This window comes from Panthera pardus, unplaced genomic scaffold (assembly GCF_024362965.1).
Source record: "Panthera pardus isolate Hobbes unplaced genomic scaffold, ASM2436296v1 HiC_scaffold_11, whole genome shotgun sequence".
Classification (NCBI taxonomy): Eukaryota; Metazoa; Chordata; class Mammalia; order Carnivora; family Felidae; genus Panthera; species Panthera pardus.
The window spans coordinates 63068118-63093794 of record NW_026526666.1 but is presented as its reverse complement, the minus strand read 5'-3'; the positions used below and the strand labels follow the sequence as shown (position 1 = coordinate 63093794).

The window sequence follows — 25677 nt, the reverse complement described above, 5'->3', positions numbered from 1 at the left end:
GCCCGATGTGGGGCTCGAACTCACAAACCATGAGATCGTGACCTGAACCGAAGTTGGCCACCCAACTGACTGAGTCACCCAGGTGCCCCAATGGAATTAAATGAGAACATAAATGTAAAACCCTTTTTGAACAATGCCTGGCATAGAGTACATTTCAATAAATGTTCCAGCTATTATTCCCACTTGACAGATGAGAAGACCAACTTGGGAGAGGTTATGGAAAGCTAGTGGCAGAGCCAGAGCCAGGTCCTGGGTCCTGGTGGGTGCCAGGGTTGGGGGGGTCCCTTTTGAAGGAGGGCTGGAGATGGTGGGATTAGCCGACCAACACTACTGGGCCAGGAGGTGGCAGAGACAGCCATGAGCCCAGGGCTCGGCTCACTGTGCCAATGTGTGCCCAGACAGCATACCTGGTGCCAACAGATTAAGAGCCTTTCTGTATGGGCGGATGTCCCAGGAGAAGACATCGATGGCAGGCCCTGTTGGTCCAATGGGTGTCTTCGTTCGGAGCCCAAGGACACAGGGGGCTCCTTCCATTGTTGTTCTGAGAGAAGCTGCTAGTGCCATCCAGGTGTCCTGACTAGTAACTTCCCATCCCGCCTTTCCAGCATCGCCCCAACATACCTCCCAGCCCCCCTCCCCAGCCCTCCTTCCCATCCCCATCACGACATACCCTTCCGCACCTTCTTGCATTAGCACCTGCTGTTCCCCACTCCTGGGATGCCATTCCCTGTCTTCTGCCTGATGCGCCTTCCTGGAAGCATGAATCATCCCTCTGGGCTCCTCTTGCGCTCACCCGAGCTGAGGCAGCCATTTAAACCTTGCCTTGTTCCCAAAAGTCTTTGAGAGGAAAGCACTTTGTTCGTTTCTGTGCTGGTCTCCCTTTGCCCGTCCAGATCCACTGTCACTCTTCTCCACCCTGCTCTGTGTCCTAGGGAGACTGGCCACACAGACTGCATACCTCTGGGCTCGGCCTGAGGAGCCCCCCGGGAGACTGGAGGGCAGGGGGAGAGTGAGGGGTCCCCTGGCTGGCTGTGTTCCTCCAGGAAAGTACTACTTCTCACCGTGAGATGCCTGGTTCTCCCCGCTCCCTGCCCCCCAGGACGCTGAGCTCCTGAGGGAGGGCCGTGTCTGAGCCAGTCTGCGTGTCCGTGCAGAGGGTGGCCCAGAGAAGATACTTGGGAAATGTCCGTGACTCAGACTGCACCGAAGTTCCGAGACTGCCACACACGTGGGATTCGGTGGATGGAGTCACGTGGAGCTCCTCCATTCATTCACTCAGCCGATCACAGATACTTACTGAAGGGCACGTGTGCCCGGCTCTGGCAGGGGCGGGTGGGATAAAGACTGCCTTCGTGGAGCTGGCGTCGTAGTGACGGGGACAAGGAAAGCACACACACACCTCGCATCATTTCAGACGGCGATACGTCTTACGAAGGAAGGCAAAGGGGTACAAAGTGACAGTCTGGGGGTGGGAACGATTATGGTCTCTTGAAGATCAGCAGGGGAGCTAGGAGTCTGGGGAGACCCTTCCGACTCTGAGATTTGAGGACTCCTCGGGGAAGAGGCCCTCGCCTGGCCGGGGCCTGCCAGCTTCCAGAATCGTACAGGTGGAAGCCCCATGTGGGCGCTCTCCCTGTGTTCTCTCAAGCCTCACGATGACCTCGGGAGGAGCATCTTTGTGTCCCTATTCTGCGCATGAGGAAACTGAGGCTGAGAGAGGTTAAGCAACTTGCCCGAGGTCACACAGAGTCAGGGCGAGAATGGAAATGAACGCCGGTCTGCCTGACCAGGAGGCCAGAAGGCATCTTCCCAGGGCTGGCACTTCCATTTGCCAAGGATTTCCTCATCTGTAACGTTGGCTCTACCGGGACAGGCAGGCGGGAGGACCCGAAGCTCTCGGTTCGGGGTAGGCAGGCCCGAGACCATATAACCAGTGCAGGGGGGGGAGCTGGGGTTAAGGCCTCCGCTCTCCACCAAGGGGAAACTGGTACACGTACACATACCATCAGACACTCTTCCTGGGCCAGGGCGTGTTGGCTAATGGGTATCATTTCAGCCCTTTCATTTCTAATAGACACTGTACTGTCAGAAAGACTGTCATTTCCCATGGCTCAGGCAGGATAATCAACGTGTCAGCTGCCCAGAGGGCTGGGAATGGCAGTATCTGGGCACGTCCGTGGGTAAAACCATCCTCTCCCTGTCGGCCGTTCCAGTCCTTTCCCAACCAGACACGGCCCTTGGGTTTGAGAGCTTGGCCTGGGGGCCCAAGAGGCCCCAGCTCAGGAAAGAACTGCCTCCTCTTGGCCTCACTTCAGCATTTCATCACCTGTGACCTGGCGCAAGGCACTTCCTTCCCCAGACCTCAGTTTCCTCATCTGTGAAATGGGGGCAATTATGTCTGCCTCACAAGGTGGCTTACGTCAGCTGACACAGCTCAAACACTTGCCATGTAGCTGGTGCTTATGAGTCGTCGCTACGACAGCGATGGTGCCAGAGGTGATAATGATGCTTGTTACATTTTAAAAACAGGAACTGTGGCCAGAGAAGGGAATGGGTTCCTGAAGGCCACACAGCAAGCCAGTGGCAAAGTTGGGCCGAGAATTTGGGTTTCTAGGCTGGAGCTTTTGTATGAACTCATAGGTCAAGGTCATAACAGGTTTGTTGAATCCTTCTCAGGTACTGGCCACTGTCATGCATGATCTCAGGCCCCACACAGAACCAATGCAGCGGGTGTTATTTATCATCACCCCTGCTTTGCAGGCAGGAAGGCTGACCTTGGGGGCAGGGGGATGTAATCAGTCTTGTCCAGAGAAACTGAGACCCAGGTGGTTTGTAGGCTGGCAAAGGTAGCTCAGTGGCTAGAGGAATCTGAGAGGGAGAAGGTGGGTGAGAGACAAAGAGGACGGGGTCTCTGCTCCCAACACCCCGGGGTGTCAGTCAAAACTCCCCTGCTGGCACATTATCCTGGCAGACCTCCCTAGTTCATCGTGTTGCTACGATCTTACAGCAAGCTATGAACAGTGGTCCCATTTTGCAGATGGAGATATCGAGGCCCACAGACTCAAAGTGACTTGCCCAGGTTTGCACAATTAATGAGAAGAACTTGGACTTGAACCAGTTCTCCTAATGTCCAGGCAACTCTTTTTCCCTTGCTTAATTTTTTACTTTGTTGGCTTTTCTCACTCTCGTTTTCTCTGCAAGTTACTGTCTGCCTCCCTCTCCCCGAAGCTGCTACACCTGGGTGTAGACATCTCAAAGGCAGGAAATCTCATTTGACTTCTTCGCTGCTGGGTGCTTGGAGCCGGTCACAACAATGGGGACAAAGCTGGAAACAAGTGGATGTTGGTTGGGTTGTTGAAAGAACTATAATCAGGCTCCAATTCACTTACTTGAGCACCGTGGTCAGCATGGTCAAGGTGGAGATTTCTGTTGATTGTGAGTGATTCATTACACAAATATACGGGTGAGCAGGGGAAAGTGGTGTATTACAACTGTATTTCTTTATTTATTTTTCATTAACAAGGCTGTTCCACTTGGAGCTCTGGGGGGACTGGACCAATTTGCTTGAGGATGCCAGAAAGCACCAGGAACCCAACCCATGCTCCCCGTAGTGTGAACTTAGAGAAACACGGGGATGCTGGAGTAGCTCTGAGTGAAGTCCAATGGCAGGAGAAGGTCCACAGGCTCCAAAGAGAACTCATCTGAAGGGAAACAATGGACTCAACATCAGGGGTGAGGACAAAGACACAGGAACTTCAGTCAGCTTTGCAGTCAAGGATCACGATCTATTTAAGGAAAAACGCCAACATGAAAGAGACACCAGTCCTCAGCTTCCAGCCTCACTGCTGAGCACAGTGTGGGCCCGCCTGTGTTTTATGCAGGGATCTGACCTCGCAGGGCATAGCCACCTCTTCAGACAGGATCCACTGGGATGCGCACGACCAGCCTCCAACAGCGACACCACATGGCGGAGGCTGGGATGACAGCACTAGGTGGGGTTTCGGCTCCCTTTCTCTCTGTTTCTGGAGTTTGGAGGCAGGACTGGCCTGCTGTGGATGAAGTCCTCAAGGTTCCTGAGTCAGTTCAAGAGAGTGGAGGCCCCTAGACAGTTACTAAATTTCCTGCCAATGAAGGCTTGTGATGAGCCATTAGTTGGAAAAATAAAAGATGCCCTTGTTTTTATCCTGAGTGGGTAAAGCACTTGTGCAAGTTACAGAACAAGTGACCAGTGACCACAGCTATCCATGATGCCAAGTAACACACACAGGAGTCTTCTTTTCTACTGCAGGCCATCTTTCAAATTAGTAACAATTGCACACACACACAACATGACATAGTTTACAAAGCTCATATCCATTCGTGCTCTTCTCTGAGCCTCACGCCAGCTCTGTGAGCCTAGGAAACTGAGTCTTGGAGAGGGACAGTGACTTGTCCATGGTCGCCAACAAGTCGATAAAGCCTGGTCTGCTCCTGTTTTGGGGACCGCAAGCTGCCTCCCAGGGAAGCCAGAACCCAGGTCCCTTGCCTGCTCACAGCAGCATCAGGACCACGATGGCAATGACCATGAGGACTCCAGCCAGGATGCAAAGGCCCAGGAAGACAATGTCACTGGTGTCTTGGGTCACCATGGCCACAGGGCCCTCCAGGGCCTCCACCTCATCCCTGGGTGGCGCTTCCTGAAGATGCTCGGCTGTGGCGGCATAGGGCCCCAGCCAGTCAGAGCCAGACAGCAGGTGGATAGAAGCCTCCTTGCGCCGTGGCTCACAGCGGACCTCGTACTCATGGATGTCCTCCTGCCCACCAGCCGAGAAGTCAATGTACAGCACGCTGACGATCACCGACGTGTTGTTCCTCCTCTGTGGGGGGGTCACAGGGCACTCACTCGCACCTGAAGGGGCCAAGGGCTGACCCTGTTCCTCTAGATATGTTGGGACTCAGTGCCAAGGGGGCAGAACCCTAGGAGCCTGGGTTCTAGTCCCAGCTGGGCCACTGACTCCCTTTCTGCTTGGAGCCTCAGTGTCCCCACCTGTAAAAGGGACACCATGGGGATGTCTGGAAGGACAATATCAGTTTTGATGGGTCAGTGCTTGCTCTGGCTTCAAGGAGGCGGGGTCTATGAGAGAGAGTAGCAGCAGTAACAGGGACATTTGCCATGATCCAGCCTCTGTTTCAAGTGCATTATCTCATTTAATTCTCACAGTGACCCTCTCTTATTGGCACCATTAATACCCCCATTTTATAGATTAGGAAACCGAAGCCCAGAAGTTAAATCCCTTGTCTGAGGTCACACGACACACAAGTGACATGGAACTGGAGTCCCTGGCCATCCCAGTGGCACCACCCAGCTTTAGGCAGAGCCGCCGAGGAGTGAAATGTGGGGGGCCTGGCACACTGCTGCCCTCCCTACCCCTACAGATGAGGGAGGCAGGAGGCAGGTTGCCCTGAAGATGGTGGGGTGTTTGGGTCCAGAACTGAGGGGCAGTGTTTTAGTGGGCAGTCTGGCGTGGCCTGGAGCAGGGGGCTGCAGTGGCACAGGGCTAGTCTCCCCACCAACCCCAAGTCTGCAGCAGCTGTTACACCCCTCAGGCTGCCCAACCACCCATGTCCAGTGGTGGCACTTCTGAGCTGATGCTTCTTAACAGCGAAGCTGCCTAACGCAACGCGAGCAAGCAGGGGCAGTTGGAAGCTGTCGTCACTGGACACTGGGTGACCCCTCTGGGGAAGGGTGTGGAAGGGAGTCACAGAGGGGCTTCCAAAAGGCTCGGATTCCATGTCCCCAAAAGAGGCTTCTGCATGTGCACCCTCAACCTGTCTGCCACCACACCCTCTGGGGAAGACTGATGTCCTAGATTTTTGTGATACAGAATTGGGCTACTGGATGAAGAAAGACAGGACCTGTGAGTGGCAGGGGACCCAGTGAAAGGGTCAAGTGAATCCACATAGTAAAGAAGGGAGAAAAAAAAATCATATAAAATGGGGGTGAGGGGAAGTTTTAGGGGTTTTCGATGAGTGAGAGACTTGAGGGGAAAAAGCCACACAAGACGTGGTTGGTATTCTGGTTATGAAATCAAGTCTCCAGTGTTTTTTCAGAGATGCACAGAAAGGTTGTCATTGCCTTTGGCTGTTTGAGCTGCGCATCTTTGGAAGCGACCCGATGCAGAGACTGGTCCTCGTGGGTCTAGGACTTATAAGGGTGACACTAGGGATCCAGGAGTCTACGGTTCTCAGCTTTTATGTTTCCCATGATATTGGCTCCAAGATTCCATGATTTTTTGGTTCCAAGTTAGGGTGGTGGTTCCATGACTCGGAGACTCCGAGTGTCTGTGATCCCTTATTCTCGACTTCATGGTTCCCTGCCTCTGGGATTCTCTGTCGCCATCATTTCATGGCTCTGTGGAATGAGGACTCAGGGCATGGAGTAGGGGGGAGGGCAGGTCATCTTGGCAGCCAAGACTCTGCCCCCACTTCTCTTTTTCCTCAGGTCTAAAGGACAGAGATTTCCAGGAGGCTGGGGAAGCAGAGGGGTGGGCTGGAGGGGCCAGAGGCATATATTCAGCTAATGTTGGAGGCAGTAGGGTTTGCTGGAAAGTGTGTGATTTCTGCCAAGCCAGTCTGGCACATCCCTGGATACCAAGGCTGGGGATGGGAGCTCCTTCTGGGGGTGGGCAGGGCGGGGGGGATGTCTCTCCTTTCCCCTCCAATCTGTCCTAAGAATACAAACATCCCAGGTGCTTGGGCTGCTGCCAGTGACTCTGAGGGCCCCAAACCTGGAGTCAAAGCCTTGACAATATAAGGATAGTAGAAAAAACTCATTTATTTGTAAGCCTCACTGCCTTTGGAGGGAAGTGGTTCCTGTTACTTGAAAGGCCCTTTTGTTGTGTGGAGCCCAGGGACGATTTGGATCACGGGTTGGGGAAGGGGTAGCAGGGGGCAGCAAGGGCTGCATGTTAAAGGGGTGGGGACTGGGTGGCGAGGAGTGCCCAGGAGAAGGCAAGGAACGGCAGGAAGGCCTCCGAGGATGGTCAGGGTCAGGGCCTTGCAGGAGGAGCCTTCAGTAGGGGCTTTTGGCCGTCACTGCGCTGTGCAGCGGGGCCCCCTGCTCTGTCTTCCCTGTTTGAGTATTTTGTCATGTCTACACTGAGCAAGTTTGTTGGGGTAAAGCCAAGAGGGGCTGAGTTCTGCACCCGGGCTTGTGGGGTCACTGGAGCCAGAATTCTCAGGAATCGCAGGTGCCTCTCAGCAGGGGTCAGACCCTCTCCCTCACGCCTGCCCTCCTCCCCCCCCCCCCCCCGCCCCTGCTCCTACCTGAGACTCTGTGCCGCAGGTGTCGAAGCGGGCCTGGATCCGGAAGGTGCTGCCGACTTCCTGGGCGGCACAGCTCCGGCTGCCCAGGTAGACCTTGGTCCGCTCCAGCGGTGCCAGTGCCTGTGCGGAGATCAGGATCTGGAAATCCGTGCGGGAGCAGCTCACGTTCACGGGCACAACTGGGGATGGAGGGAAGGAGGGGCTGGAGGCCTTAAGGGGCAGGTGGTCTGCCCCCAGCACCCCCAGACCCCACCCAAAGGGTGGTGTGTGGGAAAACCAAGGCTTGGAGAGGGGAGACTCCTATGCAGCCCTATGGGGATGTTTTACACGTGTTACTCCACTTAACTCCATCAGACTATGAGCTCCAGGGCACACACCAGGCCCTCTCGTGTCCTTGCAGCCTGGCACAGAACTTGGCAGGGGCCGTGGGGTGCTGAATGAATGAATGAATGAATGAGTAAGTGAATATTCTTAACCATAAGAAGAGCTACCATTTGCTGATCTCTTTGCGATGTGCCAGGCAATTCATTCAATCATTTAACACATATTTATTGATGGCCCGCTATGTGCAGGCACAATTCTAACAGGCACCATGGAAACAGAAACAGAAGAACCCAAACTCCCTGCCTTCTTGGAGCTTACATTCTAGTTGGCGAGGCGGCAATACATATGTAAAATAAAATACATGTCAGAGTGGGCTGAAAGAAAATCAAGCAAAAAAGAAACAGGGAAAGCAGGGGATATGTGGGGAGGTGGGGGGAGCAGAACAGTAGTTTTGCAGAGGGTGGTGAAGGAAGCCTCACTCTCTCCCCACGATGACTCCATGAGGTGGACACAACTAAACCCATTTTACAGTTTCAGAAACTGAAGCTCTGAGAGGTGAGGCTGTTTGCGGTGGTTGCGTTGGGATTTTAACCGTTATTGAGTCTATAGGATCGAGTCTTTGGGTATCTCCCCACCCTATACACACAAGATGGTGTGATGTTTTGTGTCTAGGTGTATTTTGTATTTGAGCATGTGTATTGGGGGGGGTGGGCTGTGCTGGCTGGGGCGGGGGCAGTGGAAGGGGAGGAAGGGGTGGCTGGTGGGAGGGAAAGGGAAGAGCTGGCAGGCAGAGGCCTGGAACTCTCAGCCCCTCTCCGGGAAATGCCTCAGACATATTTCAGCCTCTGGTGTCTGGGCAGTCGGGGATTTATGGGCCCGCCGTCTCCCACGATGATCTCGGTGGCGCTGAACTGTGTGTCACCCCTGATTGATGCTGAGCTTGTCCTCCAGCTGGGAGGCCGCCTGCAGCCTGGGCCACATCTGGAGCCTGGCCCAGCGTGAGTGCCCCTGTCTGACCCTGGGCTCCCATGGGGATCTGGGGAGGGTGGTGGGGTGGGTGGGAGTGGGGCTCCTGGCCCTGGAACAGAGCCAGGATTTGAGCTGCCCCACCCTCAGTCTCTGGAGGAACCAAAAGGAAAAGGGGCTTGTCCAAGATCCCACAGAGCTGGAAGAGGACCCATGCCCAGAAACAAGACTATTAGAGCCAAAGGGGATTTTAAAGATCCTTCAGCCAGTGTCCTCATTTTACAGATGGAAAAACTGAGACCCGCAGAGAAAAGACAACTTACCAGTTGGCTGTGGCAGATCCCATGGCACCTGGCTCTTTGGAGTGAAACTCTAGAAGGGGTTGCTCTAAAAAGGAACAGCTCTCCCCTCCCCAGTTTATGGATGGAAACAACTGAGGCCCTGGAGGGTGGGTCTGCCCAGGTCACTTTGCTGCCACTAGATCGCTGAGGCTCTGCTATTTCCCTCCCCATCACCACTTGTGTTGGGGGTAAGGATGGAGGGGAGATGTTTTGAATGCAGACCAGGCCTGAGACACAGGAGGGAAAAAAATCCACCCTCAGCAAGCATGTCCTCGGAGTCAGGCACTGGGACCTATCTGCCTCATTTCATCTGAATGACCACCTACCTAGGGCACTTACCAACCCCTTGTACAGATGAGGCCATTGGATGGCTGGTAAATGGCAGCATTTCGATGTGGCACTGGTCTGTCTGAGCTCAGCCCTGACTCCCTCCCCTCAGGCCCCGCTCAGCCACAAAGGAGGCAGGCATGAGTTCTGGTCCTGGCTGTGTCCCCACTGCCTATGTGACTGTGGTGGTCTTTCCTCTCTCTGGACCTCCCTTCCCACATCTGCACAATGAGGAGCTTCTCTCTGCTCAGACAGAGGGCAAAATGGGTCCAGAGCACAGGCATTTCTGGGCCCATGGCCCAGGGAAGGGGATGAGAAGACAGCAGAGATGGTGGACGCTGCTGGCTGGCAACTCTAATGGGCATGATGGAAGCTGGAAAAGCCCAGTACCAGCTTCCTCAGCTGCCTCTGAAGTTCAAACTAATGAGACCAAGAAGTCTTTTCAGGGCTTCTGAAAATGCTTTTGCTTTCCTGATAATGGGACATTTGTAGCTGGCATCTCCCCTACCCTCTTCCAGCCTGGAACACGGATATGATGTCTGGAGTCGTAGCAGCCATCTTGCAGTCAGAAGGCCAAGAGAATCCCAGAGATACCGGCTGAGACAGTGTTAAAGTCCCTGAACCAACAAAGCAGCTGCCTAGCTGGAGACTTCTTGTTATGTGAGGGGAAAAAAGGCCATTTGTACAAGCCACTGTCAGTCAGGATTTATGACCGACACAAGCAAAGCTTGTTGGCATCTCCATGGTTATGCCAATTGTTTGTCATAAGTAACGTGGCCATATTTTGTGGACTGCCCCTGGATACATAGGATAAGCCACAGCTCAAGAGAGGCCAGGGGCCCCAGGGGGAAAGAGACAGATGGGGTCAGGGTGATTAGGGATCGTGGAGTTGGAAACTGGAAAGGCAGGGCCCTGTAGTAGTAGAAATAAGCAAGGGCCACACTGGCAGGTCTCAGAGGTCCCAGGGCAGCAGGTGGCCATGCTGTAGCCACACGGGAAGAGGCTGAGGACACTAGCTGGTGGGTTGGAGAGAGGAAGCTACAAAGACCTGGGACCCCAGCCTTGCCCTCCCCCATCAGCACACCCACACCCTCGACCCCAGCTGACCTCCAATGTAGGCCACAGAGAAGCCCCTTCGGGTGGTGCTGCGGTCTGTGTGCAGCAGAAGCAGAAGCTGGTTGTGACTTGAGGTGACTGGTGCTGGCAGGTGGTGGCCACACCAATTCCCCAGGAGGGGCGCCTCCTCACTGGCCCCATCAAAGGCCGCCAGATGGTCAAAGTCGCAGGTCCTGGTCAGGCTGCTGGGACCCTCCAGATCCAGGTCCAGAAAGAACACCTTGACCCGGTAGCCAGGAGGCAGGTGGATGGTCCAGTGGCAGTGGATGTTGTTAGGGTAGGAGCTGGGGTACTGTGGACTGGAGAAGTTGCCTCGCACAGCCGTGTACACTTCCTGGCATTCTCCTGGATTGGGGAGAGAGGGACAGAGGAGCAATGATGAGAAGGGTGGAGACTGTCACCCTCTGCAGTACAGCTGGGGCAGCGGGCGCCATAAAGGTCCTAAAACCACCCTGGCAGGGGATGGGCACCATGGCCAGTAAACCAGACCATTGATCCCAAAGCCTGCTTTACACTGAAACTGGCTGGTAGCTGGGACTCTCATTCCAGTTGGCAGTCCACGAGGGCTGGCCCCGCCAGGAATTCAATAACAGGACCTAATACGTGTCCTCAGAGTGGAGTCCAAACTTGGACTTGACAGACAAGGTGGCTCATGACCTGACCTTGCTCATTTTCTCACTGCCCCTCACCCAGCCCTACCTCCCAGCCTCACCAAACATCCAGCATACAAGCACACTAAGCCCTCTCTGTCCTCTGTGCTTTTGCACATGCTGACCTCTCTACCTGGAATACCCTTCCCTTCCTTCAGCCTCTGGCTAACTCCTTCAAAACACTACTGGATTCTCTTCTCCTCCAGGAAGTCATCCATGATCCTTACTGTTAGCACCGATCCCAGTGGGTTTTCATTGTCTGTTTCCTTCTCCGTCTCCTCCACTGTCTAGTTCACTTCACTGTCAAGAGTTCATTCATTCATTTGTACAAACATTAATTGAATCCCTTCTATGCGGCAGGTACAAAGACAAACCCGTAGGAACTCACAGTCAGGGGAGATCAATGTGCAGAGCACAAACATAAATGAGAGTGTTAGATCATTGCTAAAGGAGTTGAAAGAAGGGACTAACTCTGACTCAATCAGGAAGACTTCAGAGAGGCGGAGACATGCTTATGCCTTGGTACTGGCCGGGCAGGGACAGACACAGCATGCACGGGGGACTCAAGGTGTAGCCCCAGCCCCTTCTACCTGAGAAGTAGTAGGCCTTGAAGCCCCGACCTCCAATGTTAAAGTCGGACTTGAAAACCACCTGTAGCTCGTGGCCCAGCGACACGAGGGTGGGGGGCCTGGTGCTGCCACAGTAGTGATGCCCGTGGGCAGGGCCGGGCCCCCCAAGGACGACCACGTAGTCATAGGTGCACTCCTCATTGCCCTCCATCTGGAAGTCCGCGAACACCAGCTTGACAGTGGCGGGGCCGGCGGCCCGGATCACCCAGCGGCACTCCACGTTGTTGGGGTAGCTGTCGGGGTACTCGGGGCTGGTGAGGACCCCCGAAAGGCCCGTCAGGACGCCGCCACACACATCTGCAAGGAAGCCCTTCTTAACTGACCTTTCTTCCTCCCCGTGGTCCCCTGGACCCCTTCCCTTGGGAACCGGACACCCCCCAACGTGCCGCTCCCACAGGTATGTCATGGGAACCTCGTCACCATCCCCCGTGCACTTGCTAAGCGTCAGGCACGGGCCCGGCACTTAGCACCTACACAGTCTTCTGACACCATTACCATCACCCTAGAGGAATGCTCAGTGGTTCTCCCCACTTTATGGTTGAGAAAATGGAGGCACAGAGAAGGTAAGTAACTTACTTGGGGGAGTTGGAGTTCACCCAGATAGCCCCCGAGACGAGGGTCCGAGCACAAGGAGTTTATTTGGGAGACACGGGGGGCCCCATGTGAGGAATGAGGGAGCCAGGGTCACTAAAGGGTATTCTTAGGCCAGCTGGTGAGCCCTGTTGGGGAACTCGGGGGAAGGGTGTCAGGCACACGCCTCAGAGTTCTGTCACCTGAGAGAAAGGAGCTGGGGTGTTTGTACACCAACCCCTGAGAGTCCAGGCCGAGGCTGCTGGGGATACAGGTGACCAACTGAGACTTCAGAGGAAGCCTTCAAATAGAGACACGGAGGTTGGCAGGAGCCGCTGACGTGGCGAGGCCCCAGGAACACGGGCAGGGCTCTGACAGCGGGTCACCCAGCTGGTAACAGGGAGAGCCGGAATTGCCTGATTGCAGAGCCCAGGCCCTTGACCTGCTGCTTCTCACTGTCCCCTCCTGTGAGGCCTGTGGGGCACAGAGCCTGAGGTTTCTGAGTTCAGGAGTGTTCTCAGACCTCTGTGACAGATGCGCAAGCTGAGGCTTGGAGAGAGGATCTGATGAAGTAGAGATGGACTTGAAATGGGCTTGTGGTCTGAGGCTTGAGATGTCCTCTCAGCTCCGTCTTCTCTTAGGGGTGTGGCCCCAGGCAAGTGACCCCTGAGCCTCGTGGGAGTAGGAGAGGTCAGAAGACCTGCCCGGCCTGATCCACCAGGCTCGGGCTCATGCAAGAGTCTAAGATGCTGGCGAAAGCCCTCTGGAAGCCAGAGCAGCCAGCGCAATTAGGAGGTGGGTGATGACGAATGACCCGACCAGCTGGAGGCCACCGGCAGGGAGGGGCACGCTGGTATTTCCCAAGACTCCAGAATCTCACCCCAGGGCACGGCTTTGTGAACCGGGCACTAACTACACTGGGCTGGGCGGCTAAGGGCTTGACTTCTTGTCTCAGCATTTCCCCCTCCCACAGCCATGTAACCTTGGGAAGCCACACTCCCTCTCTGCTCTCAAATTTATTGTTTGTGAGACGAGAGAGCAGGTTTGACAGTCGCAAGACCCTTTTCAACACTAACACCCTTAGCTGAGGCTTTCAAACCATGCTCTGGGGGTTCACAGGAGCCACCTGGGGCATCTGTCTGCTGGCATGTGGGGCAAGTTTCACTCTTATGCTGTATTCAGACTATCTTTAATGCACTGAAAAGACAGCCTCCACAGTCACAGGTCATATATAAACACTTCACTCGTTGGAGGCCATCAATATTGACTTATGGTTTCAGTGATTGACATATAATAAGTAAATGCTAGAGACATGAACTTACAAAATACAGTAAAGGCATACCAATAAAATATTGCCTTCCTCTCTTTTACATATAGGGGATTAACATAAGGTTCCATTTGCTATACAGGTACTTCTGTTTTGTTTTGTTTTTTAATTTTTTTTTTTCAACGTTTTTTATTTATTTTTGGGACAGAGAGAGACAGAGCATGAACGGGGGAGGGGCAGAGAGAGAGGGAGACACAGAATCGGAAACAGGCTCCAGGCTCCGAGCCATCAGCCCAGAGCCTGACGCGGGGCTCGAACTCACGGACCGCGAGATCGTGACCTGGCTGAAGTCGGACGCTTAACCGACTGTGCCACCCAGGAGCCCCAAGGTACTTCTGGTTTTAAAAATGTTGGAAAACATCGCTCATGGTATTATGATTTTGATACCCTAACATTTAAAAAACCTAAGGGTCGGGGCGCCTGGGTGGCTCAGCTGGTTAAGCGTCCGACTTCAGCTCAGGTCATGATCTCGCGGTCCGTGAGTTCGAGCCCCGCATCGGGCTCTGTGCTGACAGCTCAGAGCCTGGAGCCTGTTTCGGATTCTGTGTCTCCCTCTCTCTCTGACCCTCCCCCATTCATGCTCTGTCTCTCTCTGTCTCAAAATAAATAAATTTTAAAAAATAAAATAAAAAATTTAAAAAAAGAAAAACCTAAGGGTCTAGGGGCACCTGGGTGGCTCAGTCAGTAAGGTGTCTGACTTCGGTTCAGGTCATGATCTCACAGTCACACTGGGCTCTGTGCTGACAGCTCAGAGCCTGGAGCCTGCTTCCAATTCTGTGTCTCTCTCTGCCTCACCCCTGCTTGGGCTCTGTCTCTCTCTCTCTCAAGAATAAATAAACATTAAAAAAAATTTTTTTTTAAACCTAAGCATCCAAAACTATGATGAGATCAGTCTGTGATTCTTGTGCTTTCTCATTCCACAATTCTGTGCCTCTAAAGCCAGCTTGGGGAGCAGTCCCACCTGAGCCCCCTAATTGCTGTCGGTAGACCCTGTGTGCCAGGAGCCTCTGTGGTTGTCTATTGCTTGAGCTAACATGATTTAGGCCCTTGGTTTGGGCCTTGGGAGAAGGGAGGAGGTTTGAGCGTATGCAGGGAGGCCTAGAGACAGGAGGAATAAGTCAAGGAGGAGGCCTCTGCCCCCCTCACTAGACTATGGGGCAGGTTTCCAGCCTGGTTGAGGGAGGGAGGGTTAGGGACCTGCAATATAAGAGGCATTAGGAAAGACTTAGGGAGGGAGAGTGTCACCAGCCCCACACAGACCCATGCATATCTTATACTCTGGAGGACTTGGGTTGGGATGGGAGGGGTCTCTTGCCCATCCCCAGAGCATGGTGTCCTCTCTTTTGTCCTGATGCCATGGCATGGGATAAGAAGGATGATGGCAAATGCAAGAGGACAGCGAGACCCTCCTGGGGACTCCCAGGACTACTGCCGTGAAGGTGGGAACCCACAACCACCATGACCACAGCCAGAGGCTGCCTTTGCCCCCGAACTGCGACAGCAGGGTCACCCAGGCTCTGGAGCAGCCTGCAAGTCTCGCCTTAGCCCACTTCTCTTCCTCCCCCCTGCCCCTGCAGGGCCACCCTCTCCCCTGCCAGGATCCCCTTGCCTTTCTGGTAGCCAGCAGAAAAGCCGCGGCTGGCCACGTGCTTGTCTGAGTGGAAGACGACGGACATGACATGCCAGGAGGAGGTGAAGGGCGGCGGGGGCACCCGGCCGCAGAACCTCCCCAGCAGGTTGCCCTTGTCTCCTGAGGCGCCGTTGTAGACCTCCAGGTAGTCGAAGCCACAGGCGTCATGGTACTCCAGGTCGAAGGCGTGGAAGGTGAGCAGCACAGAGGAACCCTCGGCCACCACAATCAGCCAGCTGCACTCTGTGTTGTAGGGGTAGAGCCTGGGGAAGTTGGGGCTGGAGAAGTTTCCGGAAGGTGCTGAGAGCACACCCCCACATTTAACACCTGGGGCAAGAGGGAAGAATGGCTCAGTCAGTGCTGAGGTCCTGTGGGATGGGCCCAGCTACAAAGCTGGGTCTTTGGGATGGGCTGGGCTGAGGGAGCATGAGGCCACGACCCTAAATCAATTCATTTATGCCTATGTGTGCTCATTCATTTGCTTATTCCTCAAATACTTATCAAGCATTCTTTTATTTATTCAACAAACATCATCTGAGTGCCAGGCAATGTTCTAGGTGCTGCGGTTACAGCAGGAGCAGAACAGACAAAAATTCTTGCCTTCGTGGAATTTACATTCTGGTGGGGAACATGGATGATAAACACAGTAAGTAAAATATAGAGCGTATTGAATAGTGATTAGTGCTGTGGAGAAAAATAAAGCAGGGAAAGGAGATAGGAAATGTCAGGGTGGACCTATAATTTTAGATAAAATAGAACTATGTGCCAGACCCTACACGTGTGCAGTGAGGAATTTAAACATTACAAATGATAATACCCCCGCCCTGAGTGAAAATGCGCACAGCTTGTTGCGGTTAAAAGTACATTCTCATATGCACATATTTGCTTATATTTAAAAAAAGAAAACAATGGAAGGAAACATAAAAGTGATTCTCTGTCAGGGGATGGAGTAAACAGAGGGGAAGAAAAGGCATGCTGTCTAGACCTCTTTCAGTGCGACTTGTTTTATGATTTTGACTTTATAATCATGAATAACTTTTAATATAATTTTTAACTTGGCAAAAAAAAAAAGAAGACATTTTTAAGTAATCCCTAAATATTCCAAACTGAAACAAATAAACTTAGCCATATATCAGGTTGGAGGCACATTCACATGGGGAAAAATGATTCCAAATGATGTGGAAATACGCTTTTTTTTGACTGTATGTTCCTAGTGGGATATATCCCCAGCACAAAATGAACCACGAAGAAATCTGAAATATTACTCAGTAGACTTACTATTTGAATAACAGTCAGTAGTGCTATTTTATAGTATTTTATAAATCGGAATAAAGCATGTATGTTAATGTCAATAGAAGCTAAGACGTTCAGTGTAAGAGGAGAGCAATACAACCATAAAGTTAAAAAATTAAATAGAACACTTGTGGTCCTCGATTTGAATTGAAATTAAGATTTATTTTTATTTCTAAAAAAATTAGTATCCTAGCTCTGTTCACTGAAAAGGTCAAAAAGCATGTAGCCAGGCCTGTGCTGACTCAGAATGGGTGTCTCCCTGGGGAGAGCACTGTGGAACGGGGAGGGGGGGGGTTGGTCAGGGGCTGGGAGTTAGGCAAATGAGACAAAGCCAAGCAGTGTGACTGCGGCCACACAGGGGCTCTGGGGGCCAGAGGGAGGGAGGCCAATCTTGCTGGGCCAGCACTGTTAGGGGAGGGACAAGATTCACAGGGAAGGTGATACTTGAGTCTGACCACAGAAGGAACAAGAAGGTTGTTAGTTGGGGACAATTCGGAGGGAGGAATTGACGTGAACAAAACTCTCACGGTCACTTAGACTCCCCCAGCCTCAGTCACGCATCTGGGAAATGGGGTGGCTGCGAGCACCTGGGAGAAAGGGCTGCAGAAGCACACCCGGCTCAGGTTGTCAGCTCCCTGCTGGCCCCCGCAGCAGGCTGGGGCAGGAACCGTGTCTGATTCATCCTTTATGGTAGGAGGACAGAGGGACATTCTGTCCAGTGCCTGTCCTTGTACTTCCCCTGGCCCTGCCCACGGGACAGGAAAAGCCCTGGGAGTGTTGGAGCAGAATTCCTGTGGCCAAGGAGGCCTCAGGCGCCAGCACAAGGGGAGGCCGTGTCCTCCAGCAATCAGCCAGCCACCCGGGACCCCAGGGTCACCCCAGGGTCACCCCAGGGCCACTGAAGCCCCAGAGGCTGGAAAATGGGAACAGCTAGCTTCTCCCCCTACAGGAAGGAGTGAGACGCCTGCATACCCAGCCCACCTCTGCCACCAACTAGGTGAGTGGCACCGTCACCTTCCCTTCTTGGAGGCCCACCCGAACCTGCAGGAAAACCAGGCAGAGGGCTGTTTGCTGAGCACCTGTAACATGCACGCCCCTTGAAGACCAGTGAGGTGACACCCCACCCCACCCCCACCCCTGGCTTCACAGACACACAACGCTTACAGGGCTGGAGCAGCACAAAGCCACCCGGGACCGGGGTCCAGGCAGAGGGCTCTGCGAGCTCCAAGAAGGGAGCATCTGAGGCTGACGAAAGTGTGTGGAAGTCTTCCTGGAGGAGGTGATGTTTGACCTGAGTTTGATAGATGACCCAGAGGTTCTCAGATGGAAAAAGAGAAAAGGGACCTTCCAGACAGAGGGCACAGTGGGGTGAAAGCTCTGAGGGGGAAGCATTTCCAGAAGGGGGGTATATCCTCTGCCAGGACATGGGATGCCCAAGGGACACAGGGAACCGAGGCTGGATATTACGGAGATTAGGGCCAAACCTGAGAGACACTGAATGCCATTAGGAGGGACTGTGATTTCACCCGCTGGCAGTGGGGAAGTACAGCAGGCTGTCAGGAGGAGAGTAAAGGCTCCCTCCGGCATTAAACCTTCAGTTGTTCTCTGAGCCATTCCCTTAGCCCTTGGTAACTATGCCTCCTTGGACAGGTTACTTAACCTCTCTCTCTGCCTCAGTTTCTTCACCTGTGAAATGGAGAACTTATGCCCACCTTGAAGTTTGCCGTGAAGATGAAATGCAGTCATATTTGTGAAGCACCCAGCACATGGCAGGCACCCCGTAAATACCGTCTTCCACCATCTCAGAAACAAATACATCCTCAACTCAGCCAACTCCCTCCATATGGCCTCCTGCTTTCTGTCCTCCCACATGGAAGCCTCCTGAGGCCCTGGCAGCCACCTGGCCACTCGTCTACCCCCTCCCAGAGCCCGCCTGTCCTCAGGAGCTCCTACCTGTCATGGCTTGGGCCCCGGGGCCTGGGCCCAGCAGAGCCACTGCCAGCAGCAGACAGGACCCCAGCTCTGCCAGCATCTCCTTGCCGGGGCCCCCACAGGTCCGTAGAGCTCGGGGCAGGCCAGGATCTGAGGGTCTGGAGCAGGGGAAAGACAGGTGAGGCTGAAAAGGCCTCTAAGTTAATGGCGACCTGAATAATTCATCAGCCCCTCGAATTAGTAAGCCGATCCCCAGGTGCTTCCTTCATTCCACTCTAAGGTGACGGATCTAGTGTCACCAGGTTTACACATTCTGAGATCTGCACTGGCCACACTGCATCAGGAAGGGAAGCAACTTTGGGAGGGAAGGGAATTTGGTGGTGGAGAAAGGGCATGAGTTTGGGGGCTCGGCAGATCTGGCGTCCGCTCCAGCTCAGCCTCTAGCTTGCCAGGTGGCCAGGTGGCCTTGAACAAGTCATCTAGCTCCTCTGGGTCTCAGTCTTACTCATCTGTCCAGTGGGGCCATTCAGCCCTGCCTACAGGGCTGTCACGGAAATGGGACGGGGTGACGTGTCTTGCAGCCAGGTCGTGGGTGTTTGCTATGGGCTTTCCCATCCCCGCCCATGGGGGGTGCTGACGGGAGGCTCTGATTAGTGGGACCGGTGGGATGAGCATCCCTCAGACATGCTCAGATTAGCTCAGAGGGAGAGTGAAGGAGGTGGTAGTGGACAGCTGATGAGGGAAAAGTCTTTTTCACGGAAGAAGGCAGCTGGAATAACAGAATGGGAAGATAGTAGTGCGCACCTCCTAATGCGATCACAGATCTGGGCCGCGGTGGAAATTCTGGCCAAGAATCTTAGATATTCCCTCATCTGGTCCACAAACCCTGCCTGAACATCACTCTGCGCCAGGCTGTGTGCTAGGAGTCAGGCTGTAGAAATGCCCTCAAGGGCTCTGCGTCTGACAGGAAACAGGATCTTTCTACTTCCTCTACGAGCCCCATTTGGTTCAGTTCAGCCCAGGGCTCGTTCGCGAAGCTCCTTCTCTGTGCAGAGCGTACACCAGGACAGGGCATCTGAGGGTAACACGGCATGTTCCTGCCTCCCAGTGTGGAGGCTGGGCTCTGCTGACGAGATCTGAATCCTGACTCTGCCTCTCCTGCAGGGTGGGAGCAGCCTGGAAAAGTCGCCCAATCTCTCTGAGGCCCAGCCTCCAGAGCGTGAAGAGGAAAAGACAGTAGCTCGTCACTCGCTGAGAGGATACAATGAGATGGTGCACGGGAAGTCTTAGCTGGCGCCTGGCTCCGCGCATGGGAGGAAGCACGATTTTTATTTACCTCAGAGGAACTCAGACGGCCATCTGCCAGACCACATGTTGCCTCTGGCCCATCCTTGTGTCAGGAGGTCCCCGGGGAGCCCTTTGCTGGCAGCATGAGAAGCCACCTGGAAGGTGTTCAGCAGAGAGCATCGGGATTGGTCAGGCCTGAGAGACTGGCTTACCTGTGGGACTTGATTGGCAGCGACAGAAAGGTTCCACTGTCCTGGGCCATCTGAGGGGACGGGAGCTTTTATTAAACACCCACTGTGTGTATGAGAGAGAGCGCTGACCTAGTGCCTGCTGGGTGCTGGGCCTGGTGCCAGAAGCCTCACGTCCCTGTGCTTGCGCCCTTCTAATTTCACAGGCGCACATTAGACTCCCTGTCTTACAGAGGAGGTAACTAATACCCAGAGGGTTTGAGCCTGCTGTCTTGGGTCGAGTTGCTCTACAGGAGGGCTCTGTGACAAGGGTTTAAGGGCAAGCAGCTTATTTGGGAGGTGATCCAGGAAGCACAGGCAGGGGCGTGGGGAAGTGAGACAGGGTTGAGAAGAAGCCAGTTGAGGGTATGTTGACGAGCAGCTACCATGGTGGGCAACCCGCATGCACACTTCCGGCAGATGGTGTAGACTATGGCCTCAAGTTGTACCGGTGAGGGGCAAGGAATGGCTCCAAAGCACAGGGGTTGCAGGCAGAAGCTGTCTGCATGCCTGGAACGGTGAAAACCAAGATGCAGGCGGGGCTGTGATGGCATCGGCTGAGCCACGCAGAATGGAAGACTGTCACCGTCATCACGACTACACCCTCCACCTGCTATCCCTTGGATCACTCACCTCTGAAATGTTCATCCTACCCTTGAAACAGCCGTCTCTTTCCACACTCCATGCAACCTCTAGTCTCTTTTCCCTGTGCTTGTCCCACACCTGGCATACCCTTTGCCTCATCTTGGGCTTAGATTCCAGGGTGTGACATCTGCGGGGCAAGCCCAGCTGGCTGTATTCTCACCTGCCGTGGACCCCCGAGCACTGCTGGGCAGCGCTCCGTCACCGTGCGGTCAGCCCTTTGCCTGGTCAGCATCTCCAGCCTCTTCTCGGGTCTCAGTTCCACCCCCAGCCTCTCCGTGTTTCCGTAGGTGGCTCTGTCTCTGACCCTCCATGGACATCATCCCAGATAGTCACTAGTCTCCCCTTGCAGACAACCCCAGCCCCTCCAGCAGAAACAAAGAGATGGAAAGCAGACACCCCTTCATCTCCCACCCTGTCTCCAAGTGCTCATCTGTCCCTTCCCTCCAGCTGCAGGATGGTTCCACATCCTGTCCGAGGCCAATTCTACCTCCTATGCCCAGCGCCTGCCCCTCTCACTGACTCTGGGACCTAACCCTCCATTAGCTCCCCTCTCTCTGGGTCCCCAGCCTCTCCTGCCTGGCTTTCCTTCTGTCATCCACATTTAGGCACACGGACGCCTCCCCATCATGGGGGTGGGTAGGGATACAAACACTTTTCACAAACCTGTGTTTCCCTCCAGCTCCCACCCTACCCATCTGCTGGCTGTCAGAGCCAGGCTTCTTGAGAGCAATGTCTACACTTCTTATCTTCACTTTCTCCCCTCCCCTCCCTCCTCTAGGGTCTACAGGGCTGCCGGCGTAGTGCTACCACAACAAAACCAGGATTTGGTTAGCAAAGAGCAAGGCACAGAAGGCTGTTGTGTTGGCAACTGGCAGTAACCACCAGAGTGCCCCTCAGAATCTACAGTGGACTCATTGTCACCCTCCACCCCTGCTGCCCCCAAACTTGCTTCTCCCCTGGGATTTCCTATTCAAGGTGGTGGCACCACCAACCCACAAGCCAGAAATGTAGCAGCTGCCTCGGCTTCCCTGCCCCTCATCCCCACGTACACGGTCCGTGCTCGAGCTTGGTGACCACTTTAGGCTCTGAGGCAACTTCTGAAGCCACCGCTGGCCACACTTACCACCTCGCCCCTGCCTGACGACGGCAAACTCCTCCCTGGCCTGCGTGCCTCTGCTCTTGTCTGCTCTCTTCCCCTCCAAACTGCTCTCTGCCCTGATCTCTCCAAAATGCAGGTCTGACTGCATCACCCCTCTGCTCAGGATAAGATCCCAAGTCCTTTGCTTGGCATTCATGCTTCTTCAGGACATGTCAGACTTTCTTCCCGTCTTGAGTTCCACACCCCAGCCACCGGCATCTCTCTCACTCTTCATGCTCTGTTCCTTGAGCCTGAACTGCCCCTCTTTCTGCTCCATCGTCCCTTGATGGATGTTGTCATCTCCTCCAGGGAGTTGCCCTGTCCCCACCCCAAGCTGGGAGAGTGCTCCCTCTCTGAGTGCTCCCCTAGCACAGCGAGGGCCACCTGACTCTTTTACGAACATCCTCTGTCTTTTGGGGCTTTTCGCTCCAGTGCCTCCCACGGGGCTTGGCCCAGGGCACATCATCTCATTGTCTCCGTCCCCACTGCACACCTGCCCCTAGCACATCCTAAGTGCTCAGCAGCCATTGACGGATTGAACTACTCAGGAACACACAGCTAGGAAGCATCCCTATCAATTTGAGCCCATGTTCATCTGTGCCCAAAGCATGTCCTTTTAAATCCCCCCTCTGCCCCAAGGGGAATGGCAAGGGTCTGGTGTGGTTTTGCCTGGCAACTCCCAGAACCAAGACCATGTGGGTTCAGATTGCAACTCTGGCAGCTACTAGCTGTGTGATCTTGGGCAAGTCACTTCGCCTCTCCAGGCCTCCGTTTCCTCAGCTGTGAGATGAGAGTGGCTACCTGTCAGGCATTGTGAGAACTAGATGGCTAAGGCATGTGGAGTGTGAGGAAGAGTGCCAGTCCCACTAAGCTCGGGTACATGCTCTCCCTTATCCTGCCTTCCGTTTGCGCGGACCCCAAAGGCTACACAGACCTCAGGTCTGCTAGTACTTTTCAACTCTCCTGGAAGTCTCTAGTGGGTGGGGCCTCCCTGCCCGGCTGCCCTCCCTCCAATCAGCAGCCTGGCCTCGGCCTCTCTCCCGGTCCCTGGTCCCCGGGGGGGTGGTGGAGAAGGAACAAAGGCTGCCTGCTGCCTGCCCATGAGGGTCATTAGTGCCTGAGCCGCCCACGGGACAGTCAACCCCGGGCTCCTGGGGCCCTGCCAGAGCCTGGCTGTGCAGACTCCCACAGCCAAGCCCTGAGGACACACTTTCAAACTTCCAGGGGGTGTCTTGGCATAGAGATGCCTCCCCTCTCCATGACTGGCTCTGCTGCATCTCAGACGCCTAGCGGACACAAGAGCTGTCTCTGAGGGGCACTGTGAGTATGTCCGGGGTGGAGGGCCTGCTGCCGTACCTGTCTGTTTCGGCCACTGTACAGACACCGTACAGACTGTCCGTCTCTGGGTGTGCCTGCGTCATCATCTGGTCATGCCGTTTCCCCGGGCACACGAGCTCATCTTAGTGTCTGTGCATCAGGCACCAGGTACATTAATCTCTCTGTGGGTGACTGTCCACTTCTGAGTGTGAATATGCCCTTTGCTGCTGTACCCAACACTGTGCATTCATATCCGTTTCTTTGCACACACGCCCATCTCTGTGCATGCACATGGACCACACCTACTTCTGCCTCTGTGTATCCACGTGTCTCTACCTACACGGATATGCAGGTATGCCTGCGTGTGCCCAGCTCTCTCTCTCTGGATCCGTACAAACACATCTGAGGGAATGTCCCTCCCTGGCTGTGTATCTGTGTCTGAGTGCAAATGTCAAGCTGTGTGCATGCATGACCGTGTCAGGGGCTATGCACCTCTCCACACATACATTTATCTTTATATGCTCATGTCTATTTCCACAGGTGCACAGCTGTATCACCTCTGTGGATATACATCTGTGCCTGGGGCCCCTCTCCCCTTCTTTTCCTATCTGCATTCTGTCACTCCACCTGGGGACAGGGTTTGGTGCCCATGGGACAGCAAGGGTGCTGCCTAAAGCGTCCCTTTCCCACAGAGGTCTGAGCTGACAAAAGGGGGTGTGACAGAGGGCTGGGAGCAGGGATGCCATGCCAACCCAGGGGATTCCTTGGGTGTGCCCCAGGGAGCCACATCTCTCCATTAACCAGGGCCCTGGGGACTTAGGGGGAGTTCCCATGAGTATGGGCCCAGTGGCAGAGGCCAGGAGCACCTGGGGAGCACCCACTTAATATCAGCAGGGTGCGAGATGGGCACGTCATATCCCAGACTTTCTCTGCCAGGGCCTGATAGAAAGCCACGGGGTGGCACAGGGTGAGTGGGTGAGTGTGTGATGGAGGGAATACAGACAGCCAGCAACCAGGAAAGCCAGTGAAGGGAAGGGTCAAAGAGCAAGGGGGAAAGCCAAAAGCAGGGGAGGCAGGTCCTGACCAAGACAAGGCTGTTGGTGGGTTGGGGTAGAGTCCCAGGAGACATGAGGAGGGGGCTGCCCCTCACAGATCTAGGAGCCACAACCTGGCTCCAGGGCTGGAACTCTGTGGAGAGGAGGCCTCCCTCCCCTGTCTCCCCTCTCTCTAAGTCTCTTGTTTTTCTCTCAGTCGCCCTACCCTGTCCTTTCCCAAGGCTACATTGCAAAGGCCACATACCTGGAATGATGTCCCAGAAGAACAGATGGGCCAAGGACCAGGTTTCCCTGAGAGGCCCTGGACAAGGGCGTGACCTTCACAGCCTCCGGCTCCTGGGCCAATGAGAAGAAAGTGAGAAGGGGGCCAGGATCGCCACCATTTGTGGGGCCTGCCCGGCTCGGGGTCCTTCCACATCGGATCTCACCGAACCTTCCAACTATGCAAGGAGGGGCTACCGCCCCCATAGCACAGCCAGGGTGGGTGCACTTGGTCCCGGGGCAGGGCGAGAACCAGGGGCCAGGCAGAGAATGGGCCCCTCATGGGACCTGCTCACCGTCAGCTATGCGAGGGCACTGCCAGTAGCCCACAGTTTAGTGGAAAGGGTGACGGGTCTGGGTTCAAATCTTCCTGGGTTTGGACGCGTCTTCCCCATCTGACAGGCTGTGTAACTTTGGGCAAGTCACTCACTTGCCCCGGAGCCTCAGTTTCCTCATGTGTGAAGGGGGTTACTAATGCAGCTCTCTATCTGGGCTCCCTGGGCTGCCGAGAGGACCAAATGCAAGATCTGAGAGCAAAAGGGCTTTGTGAACCATGAAGAGCTGTGCACGGTTGGTGTCTAGAGGGGGCTACGGCAACAACTGGAGTAACCACTATAGTGAGCTGGGCGTTGTGCTAAGCCCTTTGTGTAGGTCGCCCCCTGTAATCCACACGTCCCCTCCAAGGAGGCCCCACCATCGCCCAGTGCACAGGCCGGGGCACAATAAACACCCAGGATCACTGTCTTCCGTAAATGGCAGGACTGGGATTCTAGCCCAGGACTGCAGAGCTGCAGGGCTGGTGCTGAGTACTGGGTGGGTTCCAGGGAAGCCTGATCACTGGGGGTCCCTGAAGAGGCAGGGCCTGGAGCAGAGGGGTCAGGGAGGCTCTGGAAGGGAGCCTCCTGCTGGCCCAGCTTTTCCTGTCACCTCCCTTTGATAGCCAATTAGTCCTGCTGCTTTGGTGGGCAGGACCTTTAACACGCCAAGGCACGGTCCAGAAGTTCATGGTTACTTACATAAGGGGAAACTGCCCTGGTGAGCTTCCCTGCCTCAGGAGAGGCTGCTGGAATGGCTGTCCCAGGATTACAGCCTCCAGAGAGGTGTCCGGAGTGTTTGCCTCCTCTTACTCCTCTGGGCCCTCCTGTCCTTTCCCCTTCTCACTCTCACACCACAGTCCACCTCTTACCAGCTCCCTCAGCTGCCCCTCCTCGCCCAGAGCTCGGGCACATGGGAGCCTTCCAGAGCCTCCTGCCTTGCACCAGATACCAAGCCTAAGACCTTCCTGCCCCACTGGAAAGCAACTGTTGAACTCACTGTTTGCCAGGCACAAGCATATC

General features: G+C 54.6%; 1 protein-coding gene across 1 annotated transcript; it reads right to left on the bottom strand.

The window, feature by feature from the left end:
* Positions 1-1405: 1405 nt before the first annotated feature.
* CDCP2 (CUB domain containing protein 2) lies at positions 1406-25677 on the bottom strand. The gene is made up of 8 exons (XM_019449208.2): positions 25655-25677; positions 24324-24415; positions 18432-19959; positions 15165-15512; positions 11620-11955; positions 10371-10724; positions 7306-7484; positions 1406-4856 (listed from the first exon to the last, which is right to left on the bottom strand). Exons 3-8 carry the CDS (start codon positions 18508-18510, stop codon positions 4530-4532), a joined length of 1623 nt encoding a protein of 540 aa, XP_019304753.2. The 5' UTR covers positions 18511-19959; positions 24324-24415; positions 25655-25677; the 3' UTR covers positions 1406-4529.

What these genes read in the sequence shown, in the direction of transcription:
- CDCP2 (XM_019449208.2), bottom strand. Translation starts at nt 18,510, where the DNA reads ATGCTGGCAGAGCTGGGGTCCTGTCTGCTGCTGGCAGTGGCTCTGCTG. An exon ending in TTCTGCTGGCTACCAGAAAG is followed by an intron (nt 11,956 to 15,164) that starts GCAAGGGGATCC and finishes GCTTCCTTGCAG; the next exon opens with ATGTGTGTGGCGGCGTCCTG. An exon ending in CCTGCGGCACAGAGTCTCAG is followed by an intron (nt 4,857 to 7,305) that starts GTAGGAGCAGGG and finishes ACCCCCCCACAG; the next exon opens with AGGAGGAACAACACGTCGGT.